The following is a 14093-nucleotide window of genomic DNA, read 5'->3' on the forward strand; positions in this document are numbered from 1 at the left end:
ATAAGCAGTTACTGATCCACAAGAGGACCTCTCCTCTTATTCCGTGACTGCTCAGTTTGTTCGGGAGTCTTTGCTGGGGGACTTTATCATTTATTGCTGTTGGTGTGGAAAAAGAAAGCAGAGAGAGGCCTTTGAATTGCATGTGAGCACTGGGCGCATCCTGCATGGCCACACTCCATGCCGTGCCGCAGGCGCCGGGCAGGGCTAGCAGAGCTCCTGGACCAGCTCCCTTCCCTCCCTGTGCCCATCGGATGCCACGGCTTTCTTCATGCTGCCAAGGCAGAGCTTGCTTGATTCCTGCCGTTTTTGCACTCTCGCCATTCTGCAGACGTGGAGCTGCCGGCGCTTAGGGAGAAGCTGCTCGTTTCCCTCCAGGGCCTGGCTCCTTGGCAGAGGCGGGCATCGCTGCAGGAAGCCCAAGATGCCTGCTACCTGCAGAAGGAGCGCTGCGTGGGGGTGCTGAGCCTGAACAGTGCTCATTACACGGTGGCCGGGACGGTGCTGGTCGGCAGCCCTGGCTCAGGAGCCATCCTCCGCCTGAAATCAGGTCAGTGACTGCCCTGCTCGAAAGGTGGGATTGCAGGAAGCTGCCGGAGGTGGTTGGGGTTCCCTCCCCTGCCGCCCCCAAGCGTTTGCCAGCTCAAGAACAGATTTGGTGAACTGACCAGTCAAATAGCAGCAAAGTATTTTTAAAGCAGCAAAGATGCGTTCAGCCTTCAGTGAGTGAGCTGCTTAACATTATTCACAGCAACGAATTTGTTAGCTGTCAAACTGAAACAGTAAAATTAACAAAAAGCCAAGGAAGCTGTCTTGGTCCATAAGAAAAATCTTAAAATACATAATCAGGCAATACCTTTATTAAAATGTCACACTGTAATGAATTACTAAAACTTTTCACAATGTTCGGTAAGGTTCTGTAACAGAGAAGAAGAGATGGAAATGGAAGTGAAGCAAAGTAATGGCGGGTCATAAAAAGCAATGTGGGCCATTGTGCTCCGGCAGCCAGAGGCCAGTTTCTCAGGCACCCTCAGCATCAGGGCTACATGATAAAGGGAATGAGTGTCTGGTAAAATCTCTCCAAGCCTGCACAATTGGACCTTCTAGCATTGGTGGCGTCTGATAGCTGGAGATCCAGCAGGGAGAAGTCGCCAGTCTGCTGCCCCCAGACTGTGGAAGGGCCTGCCGGAGGAGAGCCGTCGGCTTAATGCTGTCTCTGAGTTTAGGGCAGCCATAAAGACCAGTCTCTTCCAGCAGGCTTACCCAGATGGATTTTAAGATGCGGTGGTTGTTATTTTAATGTTGTATCGGTTTTATATGCTCTTTTAACCAGTTTTATGTATTGTATTGTTGTATTTAATGTAGTTCCCCACATCGATCCAGAGGGAGAGGTGGGTAAGAATTTTTATTATTATTATTATTATTATTATTATTATTATTATTATTATTATTATTATTATCCGGTGCAATTGTCCAAGCTTGGAGACATTTTGTGAGTCCTTTATTTCCTTTATCATTCCGTGTGCATGTGTGTAATTTTTATTCCTTTAAATAAAGCTTCTTTGATTCATTTTATAAGCGCCTGTGCCATTGAATTCGTAGAATAGGCAGCGAACCATAAATCAAGTGCTTCCTCAGCAAGATGAGATTAGTATGAATCCTTGGCACTTACGTTGGTGTTCAAAGCCTTTCCAGCTGCATCCTTAATGCAGCCATAAATGTGACAACCCCACGGTATGACTTCCCTTTCTTGATCTGACCAAAGTGTGTCCGTCTTGTCCAGCGTCTTATTTCGGACAATGGCCAAACAGACCCACCAGCAGGGCATGAAGGCCACACCCCAGCCTGCCCATGCCGATCCGAGAGGGCATTGCCTGTTCTTGACAATTGTGTGTGACAGTTTGGTGTCATGTGCCGGCCTTTGGGCCTCTGCCTCCCGTCCCAAGGCCCGTGCCTCGGACTGCAGGAGCTGGCACCCGGCTGGCATCACGTGGCATTGGTGCTGACGTGGTGCCTTGTGCTTCCAGCCTGCTCTCCTGGCTTCTGTGGGGACCGTTGCCAGTGGCGCTGCTCCCCCTGCTTGAGCACACGTGTCTCCAACCCGCTGACGGGCCAGTGCGACGGCCTCCTGAGCTGCGTGCGGCGATTCAGCCCTTCGTGCCTTCACGGTAAGGGGGGCCTCCGTGCCTCCGGTGGCTGTAGTGGGGGGGGCGTGAGTGAGGCCAGAGGCAGGGCCAGCTGTGCTCCACGAAACCACCACAAGGGAGTGTGCTTGTTTATAGTCCACTTTTCTGCTAAAATACTAACCAAAGCGGCTTGCAAGAAAAAGAAAATGTGATAGAATAAACAATAAGAATAAAACAATGGAATAAACATTAAAAAAAAAAAACAATACAACAACAAGATACCAATATTAACGCATTAAGGGGCAGCAGTACTAACGCATCTTTGAGAACAGCATAAAGCAGCCAGGAGCAGAGGAAAAGGCAGCCCAAGTAACAGCTGCTTTTACCGTTTGTTGAACTTCTCCGGGGAGGAGGAGGAGGAGTTCCACAGTCGTGGCATCAGGGCCGAGAGTGGCACCGCTTGGCTCCGTCTGATCTCCCATTTGGGTGGAACAGGAAGCAGAGCCTACACCTCTGGTTCCCATGGGGCCAGGCAGTTCCTGAGGTGACCTGGTCCCAGGCTGTTGAAGGCTTTGCTGGCCAATCTTCAGATTGAGCACCAACACAAACAGACAGCCAGGGGAGATGGATGGGGGTTGAAGGGATGCATTGCTCTGATCTGCTCTCTGGCAACATGGGCTCAGGACTTTTGAGAATTGATGGGGGGGGGGGAGAAAAAAAGCACGGATTGAGCAGAGGGGGAACCAAGAACTGCAGAGGGATCAGATGTGGGTACCTGAGGGACATCTGGGCACTTTTGCACACGCCCCCTCTGCTGTCCTGCTCCCGCCAACTCTGAGCCGCGGGGTTTGGATTCCTCAACATGTGGGTGAGGAGCTGCCCAGCAAGGCCAGGAGCGGGTTGGTGGCTGGGAGTGCTGAAGCCACACAGGAGCTGACCGACCAGGAGGACCCAGCCCACGGGATAGGGCTTAGGGCTTGTGGCTCCTTTTTTCTCTTGCAGATGGAGCTGGGCAAAATGTGCTGCTTGGTTTACAATTGAATAGAGCTGTCAGGAGCTGCTGGAAGTTGCTGGTTTAGAGCCTTGGCTGACAGAGCCTAGCCGGGGTAGCAGAGGCAGAACGCTTCTCTGCTGCAGCCAGTTGAACTGCCGTGTTTGCTGTTTGTTCCCAGGACTGGTGAATTCCCGCTGCCCACCGCATCCTGGCTGGTGGTTCTGGGACGGCCACTGCTATTTTGTGGAGGAGCGCGGCAGCAAGGATTGGCTGGGGGCCCAAGCCGCCTGCCAGGCTCATGGCAAAGAGGTGGGCCTCGTAGCTCTCAGCAGCGCCAAGGAAAAGGTACGGAAGCGTGAGAGGGGGCAGCCTGGAGCAGGTGCTGGGGGAGGGAGGGCTGGCACCATTGCTGGGGGAGGGGGGAGGGAGGGAACCAAGGTTCACCTGTGCCCAGCCGTAGAGCAGGGGCCCAGGGTGGCCCTGCTGACTGCTCAGGCTGCATCCTCACCCTTCCATCTCCATTTCAGGTCCCAACAGTTTTATTCATTTAAGAATATTTGTATCCCAAATTTCTAGTTGGTAAATTGGCCCAGGTTAAAACTACAATAACAAAGACATACTCAGATATGAACCAGCAGGCAGCAGATAAAATGACAACAAAACCCAGGAAGGTTGTTGTTGCTAAGATTATTGTGATCTCTTTGGATCGTGCCAGGGTGGCTGCCCCACTTCAGAGCCTTTGCTTGGGTGTCACAGACCAGGCCAGCTGCTCTGCCTCCTTGCTTGCCACCTGCTGTTGACAGATGATAATTGCCCCCCCCCCCCGCAACCCAGAACTACTGAGTGGGGGCTTGGTGGGTCAGTCTTGCAGCCACAACACAGTCCCTTCTCAGGGAGAAATGGTGCCCGCAACGTCCTCTTACGTTAGGGCACTAAAGCCCTAATACAGAAGCCGTTGCTGTTGCAGAACTGCGAGGGAATGTCGGGGAAGGTGCATATCAGACCGACAGAGCTCTTCCTCGGCAGGGAGTGAGGCCCTTCTTTCTTCCTCCACAGGCCTGGATAGCAGCCATGGTGCAGAAGGACAGCTGGACAGGGCTGAATGACGCAGACCAAGATGGGGCGTGGGCCTGGGCTGGGGGCCAGGCTGCCGATCTCTCTTCTCCCTGGTCAGTGCTTTGGGGGCAGGCAGCCGCTGTCTCCAGGGAGGGCTGGGCAACCCCACCAGCATCCAAAGGCAGGCAGACCACCTCCTGTCCTCCGTCCCCCCTCCCCCAATACTGGTTACTGACATCCCCTCTTCTTCATTTGAAACAGAGCTCTGGCCTATCCTGCCATGACCTGAACCATTCTGCCCCCTGCCGTGCCCCCCTGCCCCCCGGGGTAACCCTGCTCTGCTTCCCCATCTAGGCTGGCTGATGTACAGCTCTCCACAGGTGGCTGCCTGGAGATCAGGCACCAGCGAGAGCAGGTTTTGGCTGCCTCTCCATGCTCTCAGCGCAAAGCCTGGGTCTGCAAAGGGCCGTGGGGTAAGTGCTGGGCTGGGCTTGGGCGTGCCCTCACCCCCTGTCCAAAGGCAGCCACCCTGCAGCCTCATCCGGGGGTGTCTTCCTCCCTGCTTCCCTCATCTATGATCCTGGCCAGAGAACCTCTTGGCAGGGAGCTGCTGGGTGTTGTGAGGACTTCCCCAGATCTACCCGTTGGACTTTGGGCATGCATGCGGGACGTGTCTTCATGCCGAAAAAGGGCTCCGGTCTCTCCCAGAGCTAGCAGGCGCATGTTTCTTCCACTGGTGCCTCTTGTCAGCTGGCCTTGTCCTCTCTGCCGCAGCACCCTGGAGTTCCTGCCCAATGGCGTCTGGCTGGAGCCACTGGAATGGCAGCTGCTACTTCTGGGACTCTTGGTCAGCCAGCGGGTGGCACGAGGCCCTGCAAGCCTGCCGGAGGTTCAGAAGGACGGAGCTGCTGTCCCTGGGCTCGCTCCAAGAGAGGGTACAGCATGGCCGGCCAGCACACAGACATCTTGGGCGGCTGGGGGTGGCTCTGGTGTAAGGAACCCGAGGAGCAGGCTGTTCTTGTCCCTCAGCCTCCCCTCGGACAATCCCTTGCATGCGGCCATGTCATCACCTGCGTCAGTGTTGCCCTCTCTCCTCCCCTCACCCCTCCTCCAGGACTGGGTCCGTGCCAATTTCAGAGGCTCTTTCTGGACAGGCTTGAATGATCTCAAGGAGGAATCTGTCTTCCGTTGGACGACGCAGGAGCCTCTCAGCAAGCAGGTGGCACAGTGAGCATCTGTGTGACGCGTGGCCTCCCCTAGAAATGACTGGCTGGTGGGTGAGTCGTGCTAGGGATGGGCCTGTGCTGCCATGCTCAGATTCGACAGTCTCGGTTTAAGCTGTGGCGTTCCGCCCCGCCCCACCCCACCCTGCCATGCTGGGAAATAGCTCAGTTTAGTCTGGAGCCATCCCAGTTGCTCTGCCTTGATTAGGGATGTGATGGACCCAATCCCTACCCCAGCCCTCTGCACCTCCAAGGCTCCTCCCTCAGCCGCCCGCCAGTTTCCCTGAGGAAACCACATTTCTCACACCTCCCTGCCCCAGCCCCAGCCCCAACCTTGCCCCCACCCCCTGCCCAGCCACCTTCTGTCTTCCCCTCTGTCTGTCTGTCACTGTTGTTGCTGCGGAAGCAACAGCAACCGGATCACTGGGTGGGAGGGAGCAGTTGGATGTGGCGGGCGGCGGGGAGGAGTGACATTCTTCTCCTGCTTGGATGTTAAGCAGCTCTTAAGCAGCTCTGATTTGAGACTGCTGGCCTATTTGCTAGGAGACGTGCAGAGTGCCCGCTGTTGTGCGCTCCCCACGGAGGGGCGGTGAGCTCTTGGGACCCTCTTCCCCTGCTGCCCAACAGAACTCCAGAGCAGCATGAGTGACCCACTTCCCTTTGCTTGTCTTGGGAAGGTACTTGCGGGACGACTTGGCGGCCGGTGGCCTAAAGGACTGCGTGTGGTTTGACGCTGTGACCGGGCTGCTCCACGATGCCAACTGCAAGGAGGAGAGGCCTTCCCTGTGCAAGTGCAGCGAAGGTGAGAGGATTGGGGCCAGGGGGAGGGGGCTTCTGGCTTTTATTGCACTTTTATGTGAGCCTCTTTGGGCGGCCCTTTTAAGCCTGAAATGCGTCACGTAAATACTTTTCATAAATAAATGTTGAAATGGTCACATGACCAGACCACAGTGGCCATTGTTCCAATCCTGCAGCATTTGCACAGGGCCCTCACCTGACTTGGTTGTGTCTCCCTTTCCAGCCACGGACTGGTTTGATAAATGGCCTGGCCGCGGGGTAGCCGGGGAGCCGTGGTTTCCTTTCTCCTCTGTGGAGAGTCTGGAGCAGGCAAAGCGGGAGTGTCTTCTGGAGCGCCACGCCTGTGCCGCCGTCCTCCTCCAAGCAGGGACGGGCTTCTCCTTGATCAGCTCCACAGAGGGCCTTGTCTCCACACCAGATTCGACACTCTTTGTCTGGAGTAGTAAGTGGGGGGGGGTTGGGGGGTTGGGAGGGGGGAGAAAGAGGAATCTCTGCAAATGTGCAGCCTCAAGGGAGCAGAACCACCAGTGGCACATGGCCGTGGCTGCTGAATGGAACTGCCCTGTGTGGGGAGTGGGGGACAGTTTGCCTCTGTTCCCCGCAGGGGGAGGGGGAGGAGGAGGAGGAGGAGGAGGCCACTTTCCTGCTCTGCTTGTGAGCTCCCAGAGGCGTCTCTCAGACTGCTCGTGGAAAGCAGAGGCTGCACCCGGTGGGGAAGGCCTCTGACCGGAAGGCAGAATGCTGCACTATGAGTCATTGTGGGATTGCTGAAGGAGTAAAGGAAGGGGCAGTCTGCATGAGTTCAGAGGGCCCCTCTCCAAGGATCTGCTACATGTGGAATGCTCCAGGGAGGACATGGCTGAAAGTGGCCTCCTCCTCCTCACCGACCCCGCTCTGGGGCCTCTAAGAGCAAGCAGCTGTACAAGAGGTGAAGCAGGTGCAGCTTGGCCCGTGACTTTGTCCCTGTCAGGCAGCTGTCAATGGCCCCAGGGCCAGGCCATCCAACACAGGTCAGGTGGCAAACCAGCCCCAGTCTGCCCGCCTGCCCACCCGCCTCACAGGCCCCTCCACTCTCAGTCTCTGCTTCCTTTCTCTGCCATCCCATCGGATGCCCCTACCCCACACCGGCTGCCCTGAATTCCCCTTGGCTTGGGAGACACGCTAGAAAAACCACCACTTCCAGCAGCTGGTGGGGAGCATTCCAGCAGCTGCTGCGTGGCAGGGGGCACAGTGGGCTGGGGGAGAGGTGCTGGGGGCCCACGAGGCCCTTCCTCTCAGGCCTCGCTGCGTTCATTCACAGTCTGGCATTCTTTCAGTCTGCGCAGAGGGCTTCAGTGGCCCAGACTGCCGCAGGGCCTGGGCACATCCACCATGGCCGGCGTGTGACTGCAGTGGCAAATTCCAGACAACTGCTGAGAAAGGTGAGGGGATGTTGAAGGCATGTGCTGGGCCCCAGAATCACAGGGCTTCTGTTGACAACCCTCCCTCTCCAGGCTCAAGCCACCCCTGTAGGGCCTCTACCTGCAAAATGGGGAGGGGTTGCCAACCCCCTGGCAGCCCCGACAGAGCTGGCAGGGCAGCTGCATTTGACAAGTAGTTCAAAAGTGATGCAGCCAGACGTATGCAAGTTCCTGGTTGCTGAATGCACCTGGTTCACTCTAAGCAGAACGCTCTGTGTGTGTGTGTGTGTGTGTGTGTGTGTGTGTCTCCAGAGATGGCTCCCAGCAGAACATCCTGATCAAACTAGTTCCTGCCAGCAATCCTGGGTGATCACGTTCACTGCATCTGGCGTGACGCAGGCATGGGCGGGGTGCGAGGAGACAGTAGGGACAGCAGACAAAACTGTACTTTTCTGTTGGGACATTTTCACATTCGCAGTTATGAAGTGCCCTGACTTCCAACACAATCTGCCCCTTGACACCAGAGGGGATTTCTTTCTCCCTCTCTTTCCCTCAGGATTGAATTCATAGAATCCTAGAATAGTCGAGTTGGAAGGGGCCTACAAGGCCATCGAGTCCCTGCTCACTGCAGGAATCCACCTTAAGTCATCTCTGACAGACGGCTGTCCAGCTGCCTCTTGAAGGCCTCGAGTGTGGGAGAGCCCACGATCTTCCTAGGCCGTGGGTTCCGTTATCGTACTGCTCTAACAGTCAGGACGTTTTTCCTGATGTCAGTTCTGAGTCTCTCCCCCCCCCCCCCCCCTTCATATTCTTTTCCTCTTGAAGAGGCCTCAGCGGTGAGGCTGTTGCTGTGCTGGTGGTGCTTGGTGGCGCTGGGCCAGGCCTGCAGTGAGTGGGTGCTCCACTTCCTGGGGAATGAATTTTCAATCTGGCCTTCAGACCATCGGCTCGGGGTTCCCTCAGCAATGCTAGAAAGGTGCTCCAGACAGGTTGAGAGGCTTTTTGTGGGGACAGGGTTTCAGGGCTGTGGGGCAGCTCCTGCCAGAGCCAGGGCTTCAGAGGGGTTGAATGCGCACCTCCAAGGCCCACCAACAACATGCTCCAAAGGAGAGCCGGATCTCGCCTCCATCACCTTGACTGGAGTAGCTTTGTCAAGCCCTCTCTTTGCATAACCGGACTGTCAGCAGGTAGTTTCAACTGCTGTAGCTCCCTCCCCAAACCCTGGCTGGGAATGAACATGTGGAGAGGGTGCGGAGCATCTGGGGTCCTTAACTCCCTTGCAGAACTACAGTTCCCAAGTTGCTTTGAGGGGGAAACAGAGTGGGCTATGCTCGGAGTTACAGCCTGCTGAGGGAATGGGGCATGGGCAGGAGTGGGGCATGGGCAGGAGTGGGGCATGGGCAGGAGCGGGGCATGGGCAGGAGCGGGGTATGGGCAGGAATGGGGTATGGGCAGGAATGGGGTATGGGCAGGAGTGGGGTATGGGCAGGAGCGGGGCATGGGCAGGAGCGGGGCATGGGCAGGAATGGGGTATGGGCAGGAGTGGGGCATGGGCAGGAGTGGGGTATGGGCAGGAGTGGGGTATGGGCAGGAGCGGGGCATGGGCAGGAGTGGGGCATGGGCAGGAATGGGGTATGGGCAGGAGTGGGGCATGGGCAGGAGCGGGGCATGGGCAGGAGCGGGGCATGGGCTTCAGTGCCTGACGGAGCCGGGGTCTCGGGGTCTCGCTGCAGTCTGCGGTGTCCTGGTGCAGACCTGTGTGGATGACTGCCGGCGTACCACTGCCTGGAGCAACTGCTCTGCCTGCCTGCCTGCCTGTACTGGTGAGTTGGGCAACTGGGAAGGCGCGGAGCTTCCTGCCCTCTCTGTATCCTCTGTGGGCTGAGTTTTCCTTTTGCAGTGGCAGGGAGGGCCCTGGCAGGGCACGGCACACCCCACCCCACCCCACCCCACCCCTCGCCTCATCTGCAGCAGCTGCAGGGTCAGGCAAGGCTGGGCTCTGGAGGGTGGGCAGAGCTGCAGCCAGGAAGCCAATGCCTCCCCGCCCCCACTATCTGTCTCCTCCCCCCCTCCCCCTCCCTCCAGAGGCCGGCATGAGCAGCCTGGAACCTGAGGAGCTGGCGCTCATCACCATGCTCCAGTCCAAAGTGTCGCACTCCCTCAATCTCACCTCAGAAGATGAAAGGGACCGAGGAAGCTCATCCAGAATAGTTTATGATGCCAAATACCCATGAGGTTTTCACATCCTGGAAAATGGAAGGGTGGAAAGGGGCAATAAAAGTTTTGGGGGATTGTTCCCTCCTGCCTTGTTGAGGATTGCATTTCACCTGTATTTCTGTTTTCTTGGGGTACCCTGCTTGCCACAAACTACATCAGCCCCCTGTCCAGCTACCAAGGGAAAAGGGCAGGCGTGTCAATCAGTCGCCAGCATTCAGCCCAAGCGTAGCTTTTCCTCTCCAGGATGAAGCTCTGATGAGAAACACCCACCCCTGCCCGCCCGCCTGCCCCTACCTCTCGTCAACAAGTCTAAAGCAGATTCTGGCTGTGCACATTGCCGGCTGGCTCTTCCCTACGAAGTCACCCCTGTCCCAATTTCTGGAATTATTTTGCACTTTAAAATAAATGCCTGTTTTCACTACTTGGGTGATGCGTGGGGAGATGAAGGCATGTACGTACCTCACTTTTTCCTTTGCAAGGCAGCCAGCCTGCCTGATGCAGGGAGGGGCCAGGCTGATGTTCGGGAGCTGAGGATAAAGCAGGGCGGCCCCTGTGGCTTCGGGTGCATTTCCTCAGGGCTCCTTGTTTGAGATGGGGCTGGAAGGGGAGGCCAAGGCATCCACCCCATGCCTCCAAGGTGGCTTGTTAGCTGTGTCCGTTGCCACATCCCATGGTGTCCCCGAGCCTGGCAACGGGCAGTCCAGGGCGCTCCCTTCACAGGACTGGAAAGAGCCCCAGGGCTGCTGGGTGCGGCCTTTAGTGAAAAGTTGCCTATCGAGCCCAAAGCCAACCTCGTCCCACCAAGGAGGCCTGCCAAGGGGGCGGTGCTGGGCTGCCCCTGCTCACCAGTGACCAGCCCCCTCTGAATCTGGAGGCCGCATGGACTTCACGATGCATGCTGCTGCAAGGCCCCTCCCCTTTCACGTGTCAGCTCCGCTTCAGCTCGGCCCCCTCAGCACCTCCTGGGGGCATCAAGCCCATGCCCTAATTAGGCCTTGTGTGAAGAGCTTTCCTTGAGTCTTGAGCCAAGTGATGTCTGTCCAGCTTAGACTACCTTACAGGCTTGTTGTGAGTCTAAAACGTGGCCTGAGCTCTCTTTGGAGGAAGGGGGCAGGAGAGAACAGAAAATGCACTCAGAAGCCCACTGCCCTACTCGCCTGGCCCATCCGGGAGCAGAAGGCGGCTGACAGTGCCAGGTGGGGCCGAGAGCCTGTGTGGCCCAGGGCAGCCTGGCTGGGTTCCCTCACAGGAGACAGGCCAGGCCCACAAGGAAGTTGTGGCTTTGCCCCTTGGCAGGCAAGGCTGTTCTGTTAAAATATTTGCTAAGGAAGAGCAGAAACTCCACCCAGCCTGGAGTGCACGTTGAAGAAGAGCAGCAGAGGAGGGAGGCGTACAGAGCAGAGGCTGCCCTGTGGAGCTTTGGCTGCTGGAACCAGGCACAGTTGCTGAGGAGAGTAAGGCGGTGTCCCGCCCGGAGGACTGCACCGGCCTCCCTGGGCTAGGGTGCTGGCGGTGGCTGGGCTCAGGAGTCAGGACAGGGATCAAGAGACGTCGGAGGGCACAATAACTGCCTTCATGGCCTGGTACCGGAACCAGCTCCTCTTCTCGCCAGCCGCAGGCTCCGGCATGCTGGGCTGCCGAAGCAGGCCGCCAGCCCTCGTCCTTGTCACCGCCGCCCTTCTCTTGCCCTTGCCCTTGCCCCCTTCCTCTGGCTGCCCAGAGGTTTGCAGCTGCTCCTCTGGGGAAGTCAACTGCATGGAGCACAGGCTACGCTTCGTGCCCGACAACCTGCCGGCCAATGCCACCAGCGTCCTGCTGGGCTACAACCGCATTGCTGCCCTCCGGAACCGCACCTTCGTGGCCCAGCATGCCCTGCGCCATCTGAGCCTTCGCAGCAATGCCCTGGTGAGCATCCACCGCCAGGCCCTGGTGGGCCTGAGCCAGCTGAAGGAGCTGGACCTGAGCGGGAACTACCTGAGCGTCCTGCCGCCGGAGACCTTCCTGCCGGTGCCTGGCCTGATCACGCTCAATCTGGGGCACAACAAGCTCCGGGAGCTGGAGCCAGAGCTTCTGGGTGCCTTGCCCCACCTCCAGAGCCTCTCTGTGCACAGCAATGCCTTGGCCGCCCTCTTGCCCGGCATCTTCGAGAACCTGCCCTCCTTGCGCTACCTCAAGCTCGATGACAACCCCTGGGCCTGTTCCTGCAGCATCCAGCCCCTCTTCCAGTGGCTTGTTGACAACATGGACAAAGTCCCAGGTGAGCGGGAGGCAGGGAAGGTGTCAGGAAAGAAGCCCACCTGCAGTCCGTTCACTCTCTCACACAATCGCCCTCAAAGTGCCAGCAATACTAGGCTATGGGCTCACACGGCTGCCTCAAAGACCCCAGGCTGGTGGGCCATATCCCCCCTCAGTTTGTGGCTTCAGCGACTTTTCTCCATTCCTGGTTCAGTTAACAGTGTCCTAGGAAGGAAGTTCTTGGAGAAGAGACTGAGGGCAGAGACAACCGGAGGGAGCTTAGCCTTCGTCTCCAGTGTGCCCCCTTTATTGACAAAGATGCCCCCTTTATGGTTGTTCCTGGTTATTGACAGCCAAGGAGTTTCACACAGGTGTCCTGGGAGGGCAAAGAGGCAGCAAGAGAGGCAGGGCGGAGATTTTCAAGGGAGTGATGGGAGACCTTGAAATGAGTGTGTGTGTGTGTGTGTGTGTGTGTGTGTGTGTGTGTGTGTGGAGCTGGACATGTGAGGAAGCAAGAAAAGGCGCCCCCACTCCCACCCAGAACATAAGCTGTATAATTAGGCAGCAGTCAAGAGACAATTCACTAATAACCCCCCAGCCATGCTACACAGGCAATAATAAAAGCGGCAGAAGCATCTAGGTGGAAGCTATTAGCTAGCATCACAGGGGTCCTTTGATTTCGTAGTATAAATCACAGAAGGATCGTGGCCATATATGGGAGAAATAGCACTATATTAAATGCCACATGGAACCAACCGTTTAATTCTAGCTAATTATGGAGAAACTGCGCCGACAGTGTGAAAAGACCTTAGTAGGGGGACATCTTTTCTAGTAATCCACATAATGATTTTGGCAGACACCTTGAACGTTTAAAGTAGTTTCAAGCTGGTTTGCCTTTGCACGGTAGAAACCCTCTGGGCCGGTTGCTCCACCTGCTGGGACGGACAAGGCCCTGCCCTGAGTGTGTCTTCCCTTCTTTTCCAGAGGTGAATTCTGTCTCTTGCAAACACCCGGCATACCCCGCCCAGTACCCCATCGTCGCCATCGGGAATGAATCCTTTGCTCACTGCCAGGGGTCCTGGCTGCGTCCCCAGGATTATGCTTTTTTCCTGCTCATCGGCCCATCCACCTTCCTCACCAGCATCGGCGTCTGCATCCTTGTCGCCTCGCTGGCAGCGGCCCACATCAGGAAGATGGCCGTGTCATACATTCAGCCCGGGGCCCTGGCAAGGCGTGCGGAGCGCCGGCCACGCTAGGAAGATGTTCTGCCCGACCACCCCATGCAGCTCTTTCACATTCTTGATATGGCACTTGGCAAATGCCCTCCTCTTCAGTCTTGATGGCATTTACCACACAGTGGATCTGAGCATGGCTCATGGTTGTTCCTGATTATTGACAGCCAAGGAGTTTCACCAGAGGTGACAATGACAGAAGCTAGCGTTAACCTGCCTGATTTCAAAGCAGGATACTGGCTTAAAGTGGAAGGGCAGCAGGAAGCTGAGGGTGCTGAATCTCTCCACCCACTCCCTTGACCCCGAAATCACATGCACACACCCAGCACACACACACACACACACACATTTGTGCCATCCAGGCTCCAAGGCCAAAAGCTAGCCTCTCCCAGGAAAGGGTGGTTGGGTGAAGGGGGGCATGGAGGTAGGATTCATTCAGCTGCTCCCTTCCATCATAGAATCATTGAATAGTAGAGTTGGAAGGGGCCTCTAAGGCCATCGAGTCCAACCCCCTGCTTATTGCAGAAATCCACCTTAAAGCATCCCTGACAGATGGCTGTCCAGCTGCTTCTTGAATGCCTCTAGTGTGGGAGAGCCCATGATCTCCCTAGGTAATTGGTTCCATTGTTGTACTGCTCTAACAGTCAGGACGTTTTTCCTGATGTCCAGCTGGAATCTGGCTTCCCTGTAACTTGATTCCATTATTCCGTGTCCTCCACTCTGGGCTGATCGAAAAGAGATCCTGGCTCTCCTCTGTGTGAAAACTAGGGCTGTGCTCCGCTCTGTTTCAGGTCGTAGAAGTGGGAGCGGAGCGA

At 56.6% G+C, this 14093-nt stretch overlaps 1 protein-coding gene and 1 long non-coding RNA gene across 2 annotated transcripts; both read left to right on the forward strand.

Annotated features, from left to right (window-relative positions):
* Window positions 1-490: 490 nt before the first annotated feature.
* LOC134411029 (uncharacterized) lies at window positions 491-3425 on the forward strand. The gene is made up of 3 exons (XR_010026308.1): window positions 491-547; window positions 2025-2165; window positions 3296-3425. It is a non-coding gene; the product is annotated as an uncharacterized LOC134411029 (long non-coding RNA).
* A 7961-nt stretch (window positions 3426-11386) lies between these two features.
* On the forward strand, window positions 11387-13302 carry LRRC26 (leucine rich repeat containing 26). The gene is made up of 2 exons (XM_063144949.1): window positions 11387-12068; window positions 13031-13302. The coding sequence occupies exons 1-2, from the start codon at window positions 11387-11389 to the stop codon at window positions 13300-13302; spliced, it is 954 nt and encodes a 317-aa protein (XP_063001019.1).
* Window positions 13303-14093: the final 791 nt, after the last annotated feature.

The sequence above is a fragment of the Elgaria multicarinata genome, chromosome 19 (genome assembly GCF_023053635.1).
Source record: "Elgaria multicarinata webbii isolate HBS135686 ecotype San Diego chromosome 19, rElgMul1.1.pri, whole genome shotgun sequence".
Taxonomy (NCBI): Eukaryota; Metazoa; Chordata; class Lepidosauria; order Squamata; family Anguidae; genus Elgaria; species Elgaria multicarinata.

Coding starts and splice junctions, on each gene's coding strand:
- LRRC26 (XM_063144949.1), top strand. CDS start 11,387: ATGGCCTGGTACCGGAACCAGCTCCTCTTCTCGCCAGCCGCAGGCTCC. Junction 12,069..13,030: donor CAACATGGACAAAGTCCCAG/GTGAGCGGGAGG, acceptor CTTCTTTTCCAG/AGGTGAATTCTGTCTCTTGC.